The 20,000-nt window shown below is 46.2% G+C and overlaps 1 protein-coding gene across 1 annotated transcript in view; it reads right to left on the bottom strand.

The window, feature by feature from the left end:
- LOC134459375 (SH3 domain-binding protein 4-A-like) overlaps nucleotides 1–20,000 on the bottom strand; it is an 81,396-nt gene that overhangs the window by 1,384 nt on the left and 60,012 nt on the right. The window contains exons 4-5 of the mRNA XM_063211716.1: nucleotides 3,498–3,686; nucleotides 1–2,457 (exon numbers count right to left, since the gene is read on the bottom strand). The exon at nucleotides 1–2,457 is cut by the window's left edge and continues 1,384 nt beyond it. Of these exons, the coding sequence (XP_063067786.1) occupies nucleotides 2,233–2,457; nucleotides 3,498–3,686 (414 nt within the window). The 3' untranslated portion in view covers nucleotides 1–2,232. The remainder of the gene's footprint in view (nucleotides 2,458–3,497; nucleotides 3,687–20,000) is intronic.

Below are 20,000 nucleotides of genomic sequence, written 5' to 3'. Positions count from 1 at the left end.
CATGGTACAACAGTGGTATGAAAAAATATAGTATGCTGTTATCTGCAACAACCCTCATAAATACAACATTACAGAATACACATTTTCCACAAGTCCCAGTGGTTAAGAAACTTTAAGGTAAAGATAATACTGCAATGGATGACTCTGGAGGTTGTCCTTGAACATGGACAACAACAGCCTTTAAAATGTATCTCTTTAACACTGTGTGTAGTCTTATTAACTTTGTGTATTTCCTAAAAGAACCCTTGTGTAGTTCATGACAGCTGATTGAAATACCTGGCACAGGCTCTCTCAACGTCCAACCAAATCCAAGGACTTTTCTTTGTCTTTTGTATTCTATAGTTTATTTTTTAGCCGAACCACTCCATATTCTGGAGGTTCATGGATAATGGGGCTTCCATTGATTTATATCGGCTGAATTCAGAATAAACACAAACACCCAACACATCTGTTAATGATGAGAGCGTCAGTAATCACCACACTGTGCTGCCAAGATGAAGGAGCAGCTCCAGATGCTAACGCTAGTGTTGGCCAAGAGGATTGCAATTAGGCAAGAAAACTGCAGTAAAAAATGAATCTTTTCTACAAGATTTTAATTAAAATGCTATGGCTGCCACGTGCTCACAAGTTTCAAATTAAGACAGAAGGAACTCAAGTATGAGTTTTGTAATAAAAACAGACTTAGCTAAACAAAATAAGAGCTCTGGGATCATTCGAAATTAGCATCAGCAGAGTGTCCTTTTCATACTATGTACTGTATGTTCAGACCGAACACGTTAAGTGTTGCAGTTGTTGAACAGGCCTAAAACACCAGCTTGACCACATAAATTTGATCACTGCCAGTAGGAGTTTGAGTGATTTTAGAATTTGGAATGGTTGTCAATGAATCGTGTCATAGCTCATTACCAGAAAGTTAGCTGTCAAGTTTAGCTTTCTCCAGACACTGCCTATCAAGTGTTATGACAGAAAACTAATTACGTATTTCCAGGGCTCTTGACACTTTTACTGTGTTTAGTCTGAACATACAGCAATCTTAAATCACAGCTAAAAGCTGAATTGAAACAGCTTAAAGGCTAAGGTTTCATCATTTTGGCAACAGAAAAGTGACCCAGCTTGTGGAAGGACACACGGAGCGATTTCGAACATATAAGAACACACTGCCACGGGCTTTCGTTTCCACGTGTATATATATATATATTTATATTTCCTTTTTAAAAAACCTGACATCGAAAATTGTCACAGTGGTTCTAAAATTCATTGCTGTGCCATATTACGCTTCCATAAAAAAATACAAATAGCAAAGGACATCGCCAGATAAAAATGGCCCTTGTGGGTTTTTTTTCTATTATTCTCCAAAAACATAAAAACAAAAAACTGTAGTGTAACCTCTTCATCAGTGTCTTGGCTTCATCTACCTAAGAGGGCGGAGCTGCAAGGAGCAAAGGTCAACAAGTAGCCACTCAGAGGAATGTCTGTGGCAAAGTGGGTGGGACTTAGAAGATCAACATGTTACAGACAGTCCTCAGAGGATATGTGCACAGTAAGAATTCAAGGCTTGGCCCTGCCGTGGCCAACCGGTAGGGCACTTGCCTGCCATGCAGCTGACCTGGGTTCGATTCCTGGCCCGGGTCATTTGCCTACCCCTCCCCGTCTCTCTCTCTCTCTCTCTCTTTGCTTCCTGTCCACTTCTCACACTGTCCTATCAAATAAAGTCGAAAACGACCAAAACAAACTTAAAGAAAAAAATAAATTCAAGGCTTGGTGGATATTGTCCATCTGCTCAGGAGGTGCTTTGATTGACAGCAGGGACAGGGATGTGAGACTTTTTATTTGTAGTGAAGGATTTTTGGGGCAGGGTGTGTGGCTTCAGAGCCAAAAGCATCCGGAGGTCCCGGGAAAGATGAGACTGATGTTGTGATTGATGAAGGTATCTGTCTGGGTGGACGTGGTTTTAGAGGGCAAAGTCATTCTGAGGGGCGGGAAATTGTTGAATGTTGATTGGCAGGGGAGAAATGAAAGGCCCTTCATGATGAGAGAGGTGGGGCTATCTGCTTCTATTTCATATAACTCTGGTAGGGGTCTAGGCGAGAAGGGTGGGGGCATGGGGCGTGGGGGGGTGTGTGTCTCAGATGGCAAAGTCGTCCTGAGGGGCGGGACAGGACAGGATTCTGGAGAGACCAATCTGTTCATGTAATTGGTGGAGGGGTCTAGGCGAGAAGGGGAGGCGGGGTCTCAGATGGCAAAGTCGTCCTGAGGGGCGGGGCAGAAGGCCGAGCTGCGCAGCATGTCCAGGCAGTTGACGAGGATGAGTGTGCCGGTCAGGTGCTTCCAGCGCTTGGTGACGGGGCTCTTCATGCGGTCCAGGCCCAGGTGCAGCTCCTGGATCACGTCGCGGTAGCTGTCCCCGATCTGGGCCGCCCACGTCAGCAGGAAGTCGTACGCCGGCTTCCACATCGACTATTGAAGAGGGGAGAGGAGCAGAAAGACGGTACATTACGGTACATTATTAAATTGCATTAGGTTACACTTAGTGGGCACCTTAACACCTTAGCGCATAGGCTATGTCTTAATCTGTTACATAAGGATCTCTGTACTGTCATGGCAATGTTGTCGAGGGCACTACAGTGGATGATAAGGGATTTGAAACTCCAACTTTCAGATAATATATAATAAGAATAGATCATAAAAATAAAACGCTAATTGAAATGCAGAGAAAGTGTGATGTTTCAGCCGTGCATTCAACGTCAAATGGTTTAACATCCCTTTTTTGGTTTGACTGCCTGAGGCAAATGTGTGTGTTTTTAGCTCTATACGCATTGTTCTCTACATTACCATTAATTTCAATCAATAATGAATGCCTTTATGGCTCATGGAATATGTATTCAGATAGCAATGCAAAGACAGCAAGAAGGACCGGATGCCCACATTGCTGACAAAAGCATTATGTTCCAGATAATATAAACTAATGTGATTTGGTCAAGGATAATAAAATTACTCCCTTCACATAAAACATTTGGAATTGAATTGCAAGAACATGCATTTCCTGGACCGGCTCCTGTTCCTGGACTTTCTGAAAAATGACTCCTTGCGATTTCTTATGTGAATGTACTGTATTTGTATTGCATGTACTACCGTACATACGTGGTATACCTAGACTGACTAATTCTGGAGTGGGGTCATAGTTCAAATCCTAAGGGGTACTGAGGTCAAATGGATTATCAACAATTATTATGCTTGCTATTATGTTGATGAGGGAAACTTGTTCTGAAGAGTGTTGGTCATATCTCAACATCAATAAATCAATATCAATATCAATAAGATTGTCATGATGATGACAATAAGATTGTGATGATGATTCTGCCAGCTTGTATAATGATAGCATCTCAGACAGTGGACTGACTTAACTCGTAATGAAGATCCATGGTCCATTAATTGTCTGTGTTTATAATGATATGATCACTACCTCGTTGTCTGTGTTTTAATGATATGATCACTACCTCGCTGTCCAGCTGTCCGTTCTTGTCCCGGTGCGGCGACTCATAGGCGTCCATCTGTTGCCGGGAGACGCGGGCCAGCTTCTCAGCCAGCTCCCGCCAGCGTGGAGCCACCTCCACTGCCGTGGTGAGGAGCACGAAGTCCATGATGAGGCGCGCCACCAGACCCTGGCAGTCCATCTTAAGCAGGGCCTAGAGGTGGAGCAGAGGAGGAGGAGAAGGGTTATATAATGTATACACAAACACACCACACCGCACCACCAGACCCTGGCAGTCTACCTTTAGCAGGGCCTAGAGGAGGAGCAGAGGAGGAGGAGGAGGAGGAGGAGGAGCAGAGGAGATGGAGGAGGAGGAAGGGCAGAGGAGGTGGAGGGTTAGATACACAACTTATACAGTACACAAACACACCACACCACACCACACCACACCACACCACACCACACCACACCACACCACACCACACCACCAGGCCTTGGCAGTCCATCTTTAGCAGGGCCTAGAGGAGGAGCAGAGGAGGCGGAGAGGAGGAGGAGGAGCAGAGGGAGGAGGAGGAGGAAGAGGAACAGAGGAGGAAGAGGAGGAGGAAAAGGAGGAGGAGGAACAGAGGAGGTGGAGGAGGAGGAAGAGGAGGTGGAGGAAGAGGAGCAGAGGAGGAGGAAGATGAGGAGGAAGAGGAGGAGGAAGAGGAGCAGAGGAGGAGAAGGAGGAGGAGCTGAGTTAGATGCACAATGTATACACAAACACACCACACCATCAGGCCTTGGTAGTCCATCATTAGCAGGGCCTAAAAGAGGAGGAGGAAGAGGAGAAGGAGGAGGTGGAGGAGGAAGAACAGAGGAGGTGGAGGGTTATATCATGTACACAACTTATACACTAACACACCACACAATGCCACCAGGCCCTGACAGTCCATCATTAGCCTAGAAGAGGAGGAGGAGGAGGAGGAGGAGGAGGAGGAGGAGGTGCACAACTTATAAACAAATACACATCGACACCGACACCGACAAACACACACACACACACACACGAAAGCTCCTGCACACACTCACACACCCAGGAATCACTGAGGATGCCAGAACTTTATGTGGAAATATACAGTCATGTTTTTATATGCATACAGTGACTTCCTTGTCTTATTTCCCAATAGAGATAGTGTTAGGCCAGCACTCCGAAGAAATGTAGGAATTGTCTGAGATAAGGCTGCTCCAACCCCTATGATCCTGCGTCATGTGGAATTACATCGACAGTATATTATCAATCTCAACCAAGTGGAAGATAATATTCACTGAGGCCAAAAAAATAACAGGGAGTCGAAGAGTAGATACCAGAGAAATTCAGTCCAACTTTTCAATCTACAGTATTTCCGCTAAAATGATTTATTGGGAAGGATTCAATTTCAACCCTCAGGACATCCGTATTTCCAGAAAAAAAAACAAACGCCTTCGGTTTCAATCAGTGCTCTGAAAAAACCCATCTCCTCCTCTAATATGTTTACACTGCATCGCAGCGTGAAAATGAACACTTTTTTACTTTCCCATTCAGCGGAAAAGCTGTTGCCCCTGCTGAAATTTACATAATGTCAATTTTACCTGCGTTAACCTGTCCTAAATGTAATCAATGTCTGGAATGATTGGCCGCTTAATTAGATTGCGAACCGTGCAGGGGAATGGAGGACAGGACGTGTAGAAGCCTACGTGACAGAGAAGCGTGTGTGTGAGAGAGAGAGAGAGAGCGTGAGAGAGAGAGAGAAACAGAGAGAGAGAGGGAGGGAGAGAGAGAGAGAGAGAGAGAGAGAGAGAGAGAGAGAGAGAGAGAGAAGGGGAGGAGAGAGAGAGAAAGAATGGAATAGGTTGCATAGAGGCCTACGTGATAGATTGTACATAACAGAAGGGGAGGGATAGAAAGAGAGTGAGAGATAGAGTGTGTGTGTGTGAGAGAGAGAGAGAGAGAGAGAGAGAGAGAGAGAGAGAGAGAGAGAGAGAGAGAGAGAGAGAATTTGCCTACATGATGGAGACAGAGCGTCGGGCGAATACTATACCATGAGACACACTAATGTTGAGACTACATACTATTGAGAACAATATTCTTTTCCCACACAATGACTGAGAGCTGAGAGAGAGAGAGAGAGAGAGAGAGAGAGAGAGAGAGAGAGAGAGAGACGTAAAGAGAGAGAGAGAGAGACAGAGACAGAGAGAGAGAGAGAGAGAGAGAGAGAGAGAGAGAGAGAGAGAGAGAGAGAGAGAGAGAGAGAGAGAGAGAGAGAGAGAGAGATTGGAAGCAGATAAGCTGAAAGTCAGCCAGTAGCCATTATGAATAGAGGATAGAAGACGTGTGGATGTAGGCTTTCACATGAACATACTGTAGATAGGCTAGCAGAGATATGTAATGACTGAGGAAGTAGGAGTGAGCTATGGAAAGAATTAGAACAAAAGTATACAGAGAGAGAGAGGGGTAAAGAGTGGTGGAGAGAGAGAGAGGGGTGGGGGGTAAAGAGAGAGATGAGAAAGGAGAACAAACACGACGAGAGAGCTGAAGAGAAAAGACAAGGTAAGAAAGAATGATACAGAGAGAGAGAGAGAGAGAGAGAGAGAATGTAGGGAAAATGAAAGACAGATAAGAATAGAAATGAGAAAACAAAAAGGGTGATTTGAATTTCTGTCTTCTTTTCCAAAACCGCAACACCACCCACTTATTGGGCTATAGCCACAGAAGAGTTTCACAAGAGCAACATCACACACACACACACACACACACACACACACACACACACACACACACACACACACACACACACACACACACACACACACACACACACACACACACACACACACACACACACACACACACACACACACACACACACACACACACACGGAAACACAGAAAGTCCAGAAAGCGATCCAGCATTGAGAATTTGACAGTGTCAGTGTCAATAGAAACATGTGTGACTGAACTCACTCTCTCTCTCTCTCTCTCTCTCTCTCTCTCTCTCTCTCTCTCTCTCTCTCTCTCTCTCTCTCTCTCTCTCTCTGCTCTGTTTCTTATGTTTTTCTCCTTTGCACCCACCCACACATAGACACACACATACCGACCCATCCACCCACCCGCACATACATTAGCCAGCCTCACATTATAACATTGATGAGGGCCAGATAGAGAACGAGTGAAAAAAAACAGAGGGATGAAAGAGTGCAACGGAGTGAGACCGACGTGGAGGAGAAAGAGGGGAATTCTGAAAGGCTGCGAGAAGTGAAGAGAATAAGAAGAGAAGAGAAGAGAAGAGAAGAGAAGAGAAGAGAAGAGAAGAGAAGAGAAGAGGAAAGAAGAGAAGAGAAGAGAAGAGAAGAGAAGAGAAGAGAAGAGAAGAGAAGAGAAGAGAAGAGAGGAGAAGAGAAGAGAAGAGAAGAGAAGAGAAGAGAAGAGAAGAGAAGAGAAGAGAAGAGAAGAGAGGAGAAGAGAAGAGAAGAGAGGAGAGAAGAGAAGAGAAGAGAAGAGAAGAGAAAATATGATGACAGATAAGAGAAGAAGAAAAGAGAAGAGAAGAGAAGAGAAGAGAAGAGAAGAAAAGAGAAGAGAAGAGAAGAGAAGAGAAGAGAAGAGAAGAGAAGAGAACGGGAGGGTGTGATAAAAGCAGATCAGTGGCAGAGGGAAAGAAATAAAAGAAAAAAGGAACAGAAAAAAAGGAAAGAAAAAGAGAAATCATTGCAAGGTCACAGGAGCGCTATTTCTCTTCTCCCACATTTGTCCCTGCGGAAGACTCGCACACATGTACAAACGCATACACACGCGCACGCGTACAGACACGCATGCGCGCGCGCTCACACACACACACACACACACACACACACACACACACACACACACACACACACACACACACACACACACACACACACACACACACACACACACACACACACACACAGTCAACAACCCGCCAAACCCCACACCATACATCTTCCTGTGGATACCTGTGCACACCCACACACACATAGGCTACACACCCACACGCCCGTGTATAAAAGCTCTCTCTGTCTGTCTCTCTCTCTCTATGTCTCTCATTCTCTCTCTCTATCTCTATGTCTCTCATTCTCTCTCTCTCTCTCTCTCTCTCTCTCTCTCTCTCTCTCTCTCTCTCTCTCTCTCTCTCTCTCTCTCTCTCTCTCTCTCTCCACATATGTGCCCCAGAGGACAGAGGGTGTGTGTTAAATGACCATCCATCTGATGTGCTCCCCTTCCTCCTCTCTTCCTCCTCCACTTCCTCATGCCCCCTCCCATCTATTCCTCCTCTTCCCCTCCCCTTCTCCTACTCCTCCTCTTATGCCATCCTGAGACATGAACCGTTCTTCCTCTCCTCAACCTCCTCTCTATCTTTCCTCGCCCTATCCCCTTTTTTCTCCTCCTCCTCCTCCTACTCTACTCCCTTCCTCACCCGATCACATTCTTCCTTCTCTTCTCCTCCTCCTCCCCCACTCCCACTCTCTTTCTCCTGAGTCCACAACCCCCGTGTTCTTCCCCTCTTCTTCTTCCTCCCTCTTCTCCTCCTCCTCCCCCCCTCTCCCCTTCTCTTTCTCTCCTTCCTCCTAACCTATCCCATCCCTTCTTCCTGCTCAGGGGTGTGTGGAATGAAGGCAGCCGAGAGGAGAGCACACCCAGGGGGACGGACAGGGGCGGAATAGCCTGGTAATCCCCTACTTCTCCACAACCTCCAGTCACACACACACACACACACACACACACACACACACACACACACACACACACACACACACGCATACCACACGCACACACACACACACACACACACACGCATACACACACACACACACACACACACACACACACACACACACACACACACACACACACACACACACACACACACCATACACACACACACACACACACACACACTCTCTCTATCTCTCTCCCTCTCTCTCTCTCTCTCTCTCTCTCACATACACACACAGACACACAGACACAGACACAGACAGACACAGACACACACACACACACACACACACACACAGACACACACACACAGACACAGACACACACACACACACACACACGTTTGCACAGACACAGAGACAAATATGCACACAGACGTACACACATATTCCGGGTGAGTGAACAAGACACGAGGGGCTAATAAAGCTGACATGAGCACTGTACAAAATCCTAACGTGTCGGGAGAGAGAGAGAGAGAGAGAGAGAGAGAGAGAGAGAGAGAGAGAGAGAGAGAGAGAGAGAGAGAGAGAGAGAGTACTCAAGGAGAATGAGGGGGAGGGGATAGGGGATAGATAGATACAGAGGGAAAAAGACAAAGGAGAGGAAGAGAGAGAAAGAATGAGAGGAGATTGAAGGAGACATGAATGCGCAGGGCTCGCTGAATGGCTCTGATTAAAAGAGATGTTTCCCATCGATGATGACTCATTTTCATACCAGGCCGGATGCAAACACACACACACGCACGCACACACGCACGCACACACACACACACGCACACACATACAAACACACACACACACACACACACACACACACACACACGCACGCACACACGCACGCACACACACACACGCACACACATACAAACACACGTACGCACGCACGCGCACACACACACACATATATACAGATCCGCTTTTCACATGGATGTTAGCCAAAGTTCAGGATATGACAACATCTGACCACACTACACCACAATCAGCATCATTGTGTCAGTGGTTGGGTGTGCACGCATGCACACACACACACACACACACACACACACACACACACACACACACACACACACACACACACACACACACACACACACACACACACACACACACACACACACACACACACACACACACAAAGAGACACTGACCACATATCATCACTCCACTGCACAATACAGTAATGAAGTACACTACACAACACTACACTACATTACACTACACACACACACACACACACACACACACACACACACACACACACACACACACACACACACACACACACACACACACACACACACACACAGACACACACACGCACGCACGCACGCACACACACACACACACACCACTCACGACACACAAACCACTCCACACAGCACCAAACCACACTTCACTCAGTCAAGTCACCAAACAGTACTATCACAGTCTATGCCATTGGCACAAACAAAAGAGATCTACTGCACTGTAGAACATTCATCACCTCCAATCAGCAATGTTCCCACTCTCTTGTGCTGCACACAATGAATCACTATATGGAGCACATAATCTACTGTGTGTGTGTTTTTAAAAAAAAAAATGTTTACTTATTTTTTGCTTTTTATGGCTTCATTTGACAGGACAGTTGAGAGAAAGACAGGAAATGAGTGGGGTGAGAGAGATGGTGAAGGCTCGGCAAAGGACTGGGTCCGGAATCGAATCCGGGTCGCCCGTGAAGCACCCCAGTGTAGCCTGATAATCCAGCCTAAATGTGAGACGGAGTAATTTAGTCTGGCCCCGATGAACGATACCTCCGAAGACTGTTGATGAGAACAACCTGTTGTTTTTTCAAACCGAGCCGGCACTCTGACCAATCGGTGATCTTTGCCTTTGATGTGCTTTCCCAATGGTGTTGCGAGGTTCGTCGTCACTCCCTCAAAACCCCGCCCGCTTTGATTTAAAACAAATCGCTGCGTTGTGATTGGTTTTGCCTGACTCAGGGCACAGCGTTCAAACGTTCTCAGATCCGAGGCCAGACCCACTCGCTAGCTGAAGACCTTCGGCGTCCAGCGGGTGGCGCTGGTTTACCAGCCTAACCCAAGTGCCCTACCGTTAGAGCCACGGTAGGGCCTTATATTTTACTTTTAATGCTCTATCAAAAAGGCTTCATTTTCCAATGCCATTTTATCAGTCAGTGCAGGTTAATTTAGAAGTCAGCACTAAGTACTGAGGTGAAAATAAATGGAGGAAAAAGGCTGTAAAGTGTGAGCCCCTAGATAGACCTTAAAATAACAGACAGGCCTGCCGACAGGGGAGGGGGGCAAACGAGTACATTGTCTTGGGCCCAGAAGAGAAGGGGCCCAGACAGACTTCAGTCCTCATTACATTGTGGGTGTTGAGAGGGAGGCCCTTACAGGTGATTCTGTCCCGGGCCCATTAAAGGCTGTCAACGGCCCTGGCTGACAGAGGTGGTACAGGCGCACAGGGAAGCCGACAAGGGGGGACAAAGGGGTCAGTTGTCCTGGGCCCATAATTGAGATGGCGGGCCCATAATTGGGTCCTCATTACATTGTATGTATTGGGTTGGGGGGCCCTTTCAGATGCCTTTGTCCTGGGTCCAGCCAAAGCTGTCAGCGTCCTTGCAGGCGCACACCAAAACCAAAAGCTAATTAGCCAAGTGGTCCTGCAGGGTCTTTGAAGCTGGGGCTAGCCTATCACAGTAAAGCACACAACAGAACAACTGGCTGCAGACATCAAACTACCTTTCATTTCTCTTCACAATTCAGCAAGGCCTGAAGGCGTTCCCCCCCAAAGGATGTCACAGTGTCAACGCATACACACATGTGCACAAATAAACACACGCGCATACACGCACACACACGTACGCAAGTGCGCACGCACGCACGCACGCACACACAAACACACGGTTGCTTGAATTTATACATTGCAGGACCTCCGATGCACACATACACACACAAACACACAAACACACACACACACACACACACACACACACACACACAAACACACACACACTTCATAGTCGGTTGTGACACAGTCTGGCTTGAAGCAGTGTAAACCGCCTCAGCATCTGATCTGTGCACTGATAATGGAGATAAAGGATAACAGAGGCAGCTGCCCACACTTTATTTCTGTTGTTTTCCTTTCCTCTCTTCTTTCTTTCCTTCCATTTTTCTTTCCCTCTCCTCCTCTCTGGGGGGTATTTATGTAAACACTGGCTGATCGAGTTGGGGGATTCGGGGGGGTTGTTTGTGTAAACACTTGGCTGACGGGGCTCGGGAGGGGGGGGGGTGGTAATTTATGTAAACACTTCGTGATCCTGGGGCTTTCCCTCTCAGCTCTTAAGAGTCCACACCAGGCCGCTGACAGCTTTAGCTGGGCCCAAGACAAAGTCCTCTGAAAGCCCCCTCCCCCCCCAACCCAATACATTCAATGTAAGGAGGACCCAATTAGGGCCCACAATCTTCCTGGGCCCTGGACAGCTGACCCATTTGTCCCCCCTTATCAGCTTCCCTGTGAGTGTCTAGGCTTGCCTTCTGGCTGCAAAATTGTAGCACTCCCTTAGGCGACGTTCAAAATGCCAAGCTATTTTTTTTTCATTGTTGTTGTTGCTCGCATTCAAAAATCTGAGCTTTATAGAAAGCGTTTGGCAAAAATATAAAGTCCCCAAGTAACATTTGTCATCGTTGACATTTGCGGACTATGGACTAGTGGAGAGCTGTGTGCAAGTTAGCAGGACTCATGGACCACTCTTCTCTTGGAATGACAGATGATTCTGCTGCAGACCAGAAGGGTGACCGAAAGAAAAAAAATACTTACTGTTGCTTTAACTCTTAAGCCATAATTGAGATTCGCATCTTCAATCCTGCACTTAGACCGAGACACAGAGCAGGGATTGCTTCATAAAACCCAGATTTTGATCCTAAAGACAGAAAAGGCACTCCTACAGTATACATCCCAAACCCAGGGAGAGAATGGGGGCGTCCCATACTAAGGTGCTGTTTCCACGTAGCAGGATATCTTTTTAGCAGGGTATTTTTTCTCCTGTTTAGATGTAAACGCAACATGTGGATAAAAATAAATCATCCATTGTAACAAATTCATTTCAACCCCCTAAATAGGATATTTTTTCTCCTGCTTTTATCACCTGGATTTTAAATATCTGCTACGTGGAAACGGAAGGCCAAAACAAATGCAAAACCAATGCAACCAGGAGAAAAAAATATCCACATATAAAAATATCCAGCTACGTGGAAACAGCACCTAAGTCTTCAGTCTGGACTGAGATCAGGACGCAGAGAGGGGATTCCCAAATTAAGTATGTCTAGCAGCCGGACCCTGAGACTGAGACAGACCAGGATGGGGATTCCCGTGTTACGTAAACTGTGACCAACAGGGATTCATCTAGGCCTACTGCTTTCCTGCTGAGGTGGGCGTGTGTGTGTGTGTGTGCGTGCATGTGTGTGCGTGCATGTGTGTGTGTGTGTGTGTGTGTGTGTGTGTGTGTGTGTGTGTGTGTGTGTGTGTGTGTGTGTGTGTGTGTGTGTGTGTGTGTGTGTGTGTGTGTGTGTGTGTGTGTGTGTATGTACATGCATGTGTGTGTATCTGGTTGTAGTGTGTGTGCATGTGTGTGAGTCTCACTAGCTCATTACAAGTGAAATCGAATTCGTAATGCCTTATGCCTTTCACCCTGTGACAAGTTAAACCACTGAAAATATCAATTTTGCAAACAGTATTTCTAGACAAGAAAGAGCTACTTAATGTTTCTTTTTATCCTTCTCTATAATGAAAATGCCATTTCATCAGCGGTTCCCCATCCAAATACCAGACAGATCAGCATCGGCAGTGTTTTACGGTATTTGTTTGCGTTTCTAGCTCAAAGACAGTTGGGTGTACCACTTCAGCCTAACCACAGACATTAGCACCACCGATATTCACACTGACGCAATGGAAAAAACAAACAAAACAAAAAAACAGCTAATGGCTGCACTCCGCCATTAACAGCCCTCCTCGCCAGACATTTTCCAACCTAGTAAAGTTGCTCCAAGTCTGTTTGATACTGCTGAGACTTCACAAGCAACACTAAGGTTTTTTTCATTAAGAGTGGAGTTGTTCAGGCTGTTTTTAACAGCCGTGAGACTAAACATCAACAACAAGGCTTTTCCCAACCTCGTAAGTTATGTCAGTCTTTTTGATATCGCTGAGATTTAACATCAGAGAGGCGTTTTTTTGCGTAATGAGAAAAAAGCTGGTTACAGTTTATTTGATAGTCTTTATACTTTACAACAGCAAGACTTTGATCCTCAAAACATTAAATTTGAGTCGACCCCTTTTGGATACATTAGAAATTCACTACAGTACACCACTGTCATAACAAGTTAAGCTTGTAAGAGTTTTGTTTTGATAGCCTTGAGGCTTAAAAACAGCAATGCTTTTATTCTGAAGCACAAACTTTGCGCTCAATTGACAGCATCAAGACATCAAAACACCAAGATGTTTTAATAATGACTAAAGTTGGCCAAGAGTTTGCTTAATTTGCCCTTTGACTTCACAACATACTACATTTTCTTCACATCCATGATGTTTGACAGCACCGTGACTTCATAAGAAAAACAACAACTGGAGTAGAGTTGGTGAGTGTGTTAGTGGTTCTACTTTTTTCTTTTGTTTTGTCTATCTCTGTGGCTTTGACACTGCTGCACATGAACTTGACCCAATAACTCCCTTTGTGGCCTTAAGTTGATTATATTCTTTTGAAAAGTTTAATTACATTTTATTTTATTTTATTTTTGTTTCAAAGTTCCCACATATGCCATGTGTATCTGCCATGAATTCAGAAGTGCATTTCACCATGAACCACAACAGTGTAACATAAACGGTAAACTGCCAAGTGTTGCGTCTTTCCCGCATTCTGCACAGAAACAACCTCCTCCACGGAGTGTCTGTGTCTGAATGATAATGACTTCCTTCTCGTAACCACTTTATACTATTTCTATCGCCATTTCTTCATGTCCATTGGATTCTTTTAGCAACACTGTGCTGCTGCGTGCACACACACACACACACACACACACACACACACACACACACACACACACACACACACACACACACACACACACACACACACAGACACACACACACACACACACACACACACACACACACACACACACACACACACACACACACACATACACACACACACACACACAATCATCCACTACCTCCTCAGCAGCAGGCTGCCGTTTACAGCTGGGAGAACTGTAAAGGCAGACTCACTCACGAAAAAGTCTGTGGTCCACGCGCGCAGCACGCACGCACGCACGCACGCACGCACGGATGCACACACACACACACACACACACACACACACACACACACACACACACACACACACACACACACGCGCGCGAATACACACACACACACACACGCGCACACAAGTTTCTCATGTGTCTATAGCTCTCAGCATCTTCTGAAAGCACGTTCTCCAAAAGACTTTAAAAGATGATGGTGGGCCACAGGTCGGCCACAGGTGGGCCGCATTTGAGCGATCGGATGGAGAGCATTCATACAGTATAGTCTTTATTAGGGCTGGGTATTGCAGCTATGTTCCTGTATCGATTCAATTTCGATTCTGAGGGTTTTGAATCGATTAATCACGATTCGATTCGATTCAATTCGATTCACTCCGAATCGATTCAATCCGTTCCCTTTTTGGTGCAAGGATTTCCCCCAAAAGATGCTGTTGCCTATTTTTATATAAAAATGTCAAAGTGCTGTGGCGTGACCATGTTAACAGATTGCTAAATTGTAATAAGTAGGCCTAATTGACTAATACCTACGGGGTATTTTCCATAGACCTAAATTAAACAAAAAGAACAAAAAAAAGAGCAAAAAAAAACGATTTTGTGCCCTGTGAATCGATTATGTGAATTTTAAATGATATCGATCGATTATCGATTGAATCGATTATTTTACCCAGCCCTAGTCTCTGTGGCAAGCCAAACACCAAGGTGTGTGTGTGTGTGTGTGTGTGTGTGTGTGTGTGTGTGTGTGTGTGTGTGTGTGTGTGTGTGTGTGTGTGCGTGCATGATTGTGTGTATGTGTGTGCCGGGCCGGATTAATGGCCTGGGGCCCCTAGGCTACAGGTGGCTGTGGGGCCCCCTTGAGGCCAAATTTTGGGCCAAATTTACATAGACAGTGTCATAATTACGAGCTAGGAATTAAGGACAAAATGTCTACCAACTGAACTCAACATGACAGATGAATCTTTAAATATTGCATCTTGTAACAATTCTGCAATTTTTCACTTTTGGCTAGTCAGGGGCCCCCTGGCAGGTGGGGGTCCCTAGGCTGCAGCCATATCTAGCCTGTGCATTAATCCGGCCCTGTGTGTGTGTGTGCCTGCCTGCCTGCCTGCCTGCCTGCCTACCTGCCTTTGTGAAGGAAGTGATGGAAGACGGGTATCGGAAATCAAACTTCAAGTGTCCACACCCGATTCATTATTCAGATGCTGTCAAAGCCCAGAGCTGGATTCTAAAGGCAGCCATGACGACTCACTGACAGCTATCTGCTCTTCGCCGCACCTGAGTGTGGAAACCAGGGATAAAACCAAGAGGTAGAGGTAAGGAGAATATTGAGAGAGAGCGAAAGAGAGGTGGAAGCGAGTGATAAAGGGGAGAGAGAAGAGAGCAAGACCAAACTCGGAGAGAAAACAGCTCTTTGCTCTTGACTGTGTCTGACTGAGGGAACCAAGAGTAAAACCACGAGATAGAGGTAGGGGAGTGGGGTTAAAAAAGGGGGAGAGAGTAGAGAGAAAGGCCAAACTCAGAGAGAAAAGACATAATCGAAAAAAGGAGGGAAACATGAAAGAAAGAAGAAAAGGGGAGATAGAAAAAATCAAAAAGAAGAGGACGAACAGAGCGATATGATGATGATTGACAGAGAGGAAGAAACGGAGACAGCGTGTGGGGTGGGGGGGCAGATAATAGAGAGGATAAGCATAACAGGAAGGAGAAAAAAAGAGAGGGAGAGGGAAGGAAGAAAGTAAGAGGACTATTAGAAAGAGGCTGAGTTGGGTGTTTGTGCTTTGTGAGTCCTCAGGGGCTTCACTGTTTGCATCAGTGGCTGTAAAAGCAGATACACACACACACACACAAATACACACACAAATACACACACAAATACATACACACACACACACACACACACACACACACACACACACACACACACACACACACACACACACACACACACACACACACACACACACACACACACACACACACACAATGACCACACATCATCAGCACTACAGTACAGAACTTTATCAGCAGAGTCAGGAAGTAACCCCCCCACCCCCCACACACGCATGCACGCACGCACGCACGCATGCACACATGCACGCACGCACGCACGCACTCTCTGTCTCTTGCACACAGACACGCACACACACACGGCACACGCACACACACACACACACACACACACACACACACACACACACACACACACACACACACACACACACACACACACACACACACACACACACAGAGGGGAGTGTGAGAGGCAGACTGTGTGTGGGTGTGTGACTTGGGGGCAGGATGGAGAGAAACAAAGACATATCTGCCGGAAAAATAAATAAGAAAAAAGGAAAACAGTTTAAAGTACAAAGTTTAAAGTTTAAATAAGTATAAATATGGGTGGGAAAGAAAAAGAAACAGAGGGTCAGAAAGATAGATAGACAACCAAGTGGAAGCACAGTGAAAGACGAGGACAGCCAAAAAGATAGATGGAGAGAGAGAGAGAGAGAGAGAGAGAGAGAGAGAGAGAGAGAGAGAGAGAGAGAGAGAGAGAGAGAGAGAGGGAGAGAGAGAGAAAGGGAGAGAGAGACAGAGATACAGAGGGAGAGGAGGGAAGTTACTAGAAAGAGAAAGAAAAGTACAACGGGAGAGAGAGAGAGAGCAATAGAGAGAGAAAAAAGGAGAGAAAAAATTGTAAAAGAAAGTATGCAATTAAAGGGAAGCAGAGGAAAAGAGAAGGAGAGGTGGAACTAGGGATTGAGAACGAGAGCCTAAGAGAGAAAGGCGGGAATAAAAGTATGCTGTGCATGCTGAGAGAGTGAAAAAAGCATCTGCATTCATCTCCACTTGCCCATCATCTTCTCATTCCATGAGATACTTCAGATACTCTCACACACACACACACACACACACACGCACACGCACACGCACACGCACACGCACACGCACACGCACACGCACACACACACAAACGCGTGCACGTGCGCTAGCATGAGTCTAGTTCTCCCAGCCTCTTTCTCTTTCTCTCTCTCTCTCGCTTTCGCTCTCTCTCTCTCCCCTGTGCCACCGTCATCTGGCCCACCAACCCCTTCTGCAGACGGCTAGACCCGATACCGCATTCCCACATTCCACACCTGTCACTAACTGGCCACCACGGCAACCACGGAACATTCCAGAAATGCCAGCGATGTTAAGCCACCTGGCCCCGCGTGTGACCGTGAGATGAGAGGGGGTCTGTGTGTGTGTGTGAGTGTGTGTGTGTGTCTCTCTCTGTGTGTGTGTGTGTGTGTGTGTTTGTGTGTGTGTGTGTGTGTGTGTGTGTGTGTGTGTGTGTGTGTGTGTGTGTGTGTGTGTGTGTGTGTGTGTGTGTGTGTGTGTGTGTGTGTGTGTGTGTGTGTGTGTGTGTGTGTGCTTGTGTGTCTGTGTGTGTGCATGTGTGTCTATCAAACAGATACTGTATTTGGTCATTGAGTCTGTGAGTGTGCACGTGTGCGTGCATCATGTGTGCGTGTGTGTGCCTGCGTGCGAGCGTGCATGTGTGCCTATAGGTTCATTAGGACACCTGGCCTGAGCGTGACCGGGTCGTAACGAGCTCTAACGAGGCTTTGCGGTGATAATGATGATTCAAAGGGAGCGGTCGTTAGCACATTTGCATTGGCTAAAAATACACCAAGTCGCTTTTGGTCACTCTTTTCACACAGTCAGACACATGCAAGCAATGCGACCTGTAATGCATGCACACTAAAACACACAGCGTTACAAAAATCAACATACTCCCACAAACAAATACGTAAAAAGCAACACCTGTGCGTTTATGAACAACACATGCACACACACACTCACACGCGCACGCACGCACGCACACACACACAAAACACACACACACAGGTCTTCTCAGTGTCATGGTAGAGAGCAACTGAATACAGTAAGTCTGAGCACAGTGGAGTTACAGTGGAAGAGGGTCAAAGACGTGCAAAATGAAATTGTCATTTAGTGTAACGGATACCTTCTGCTGACAGTAACTATATAAGGCATGACTCTTTTTATTTTATTTTTTTCCAGTGAATTCATGAAAGCTGTCATCCATTCACTTGAAACAATTCAGAAATCATGTTTTTTTACCGTTACAGTCAGCAGAAGGTATCCGTTACACTGAATGACAATGCCATTTTGCACGTCTGACCCAAGAGCATAAACTGTGACCTACCCCTCCTACCCCACCTTCCTGCCCCCACACACAAACACACTAACAAACAAAACTAAGCCCACTGTGTACCACTTTGTCCATCTAAATGGCAATGGTGGCCTCAAGATGGCAATGGTGTCTGTGTGTGTGTGTGTGCGCGCACGCACGCGTGTGTGGGTGTTTGTGTGCAAGTGTGTCGGTGCATCCTGGTGTGTGTGTGTGTGTGTGTGTGTGTGTGTGTGTGTGTGTGTGTGTGTGTGTGTGTGTGTGTGTGTGTGTGTGTGTGTGTGTGTGTGTGTGTGTGTGTGTGTGTGTGTGTGTGTGTGTGTGTGTGTGTGTGTGCGTACGCATGCCGAGATGTGTGTGAGTGTGTGTGTCAGTGTAACCTGAGATGTATTCACATTTATCAGGCAGCGCATTGGACTGTGAAAAGACTGCCAGGCCTCCGAGCCATGATGCCACTCAATCTCTCTTCCATCTAATACATATGTGACAGACCACTTCAGCTACCTGTGTGTGTGTATGTCTGTGGATGCATACTGGAGGTGGGTGTATGTAGACAAGTGTGTGTGTGTGTGTGTGTGTGTGTGTGTGTGTGTGTGTGTGTGTGTGAGAGAGAGAGAGAGAGAGAGAGAGAGAGAGAGAGAGAGAGAGAGAGAGAGAGAGAGAGAGAGAGAGAGAGAGAGAGAGAGAGAAAGCAGGCGTATGTGTGTACGCAGGTATGTGTAAATGTGAAAATTATTTTTTAGCGGTTTTCTTGTGTGTGTGTGTATGTGTGAATATTGATGCATTGCTGTTTCATCTAATGAATATACAACAGACCTGAAGTAGAAGTGACAGCACACACACACACACACACACACACACACACACACACAGACACGCACGCAAACACACACACGCGCGCGCACGCACACGCACGCACGCACACACGCACACACAGGGTTATAAAGTTGTAAACATCACATCAAGGAGGATGGAAATGATGTCAGGGACTAAATAGCATGCGTTTGGTCTCCAGTGTGTTGGGCTGCATCCCATATCAAACGCAATGCAAATAATAAATTCACCCACTGAGGATAGGCTATTACACCTGCACTTACAAATGCACACACACATACACACACTCAAGGTGAGGTAGGTAAGGGAAGGGAAGGCAGAGTATTTCTATCTCAATGTGCTTCGTAAACACATACTGATGCTGAATATTTCTCTTTCTCTCTCTCTCTCTCTCTCTCTCTCTCTCTCTCTCTCTCTCTCTCTCTCTCTCTCT

The sequence above is a fragment of the Engraulis encrasicolus genome, chromosome 12 (assembly GCF_034702125.1).
Source record: "Engraulis encrasicolus isolate BLACKSEA-1 chromosome 12, IST_EnEncr_1.0, whole genome shotgun sequence".
In the NCBI taxonomy this organism is placed as follows: Eukaryota; Metazoa; Chordata; class Actinopteri; order Clupeiformes; family Engraulidae; genus Engraulis; species Engraulis encrasicolus.
The sequence above is the reverse complement of the archived record's forward strand: the minus strand, read 5'-3'. Positions and strand labels throughout refer to the sequence as shown.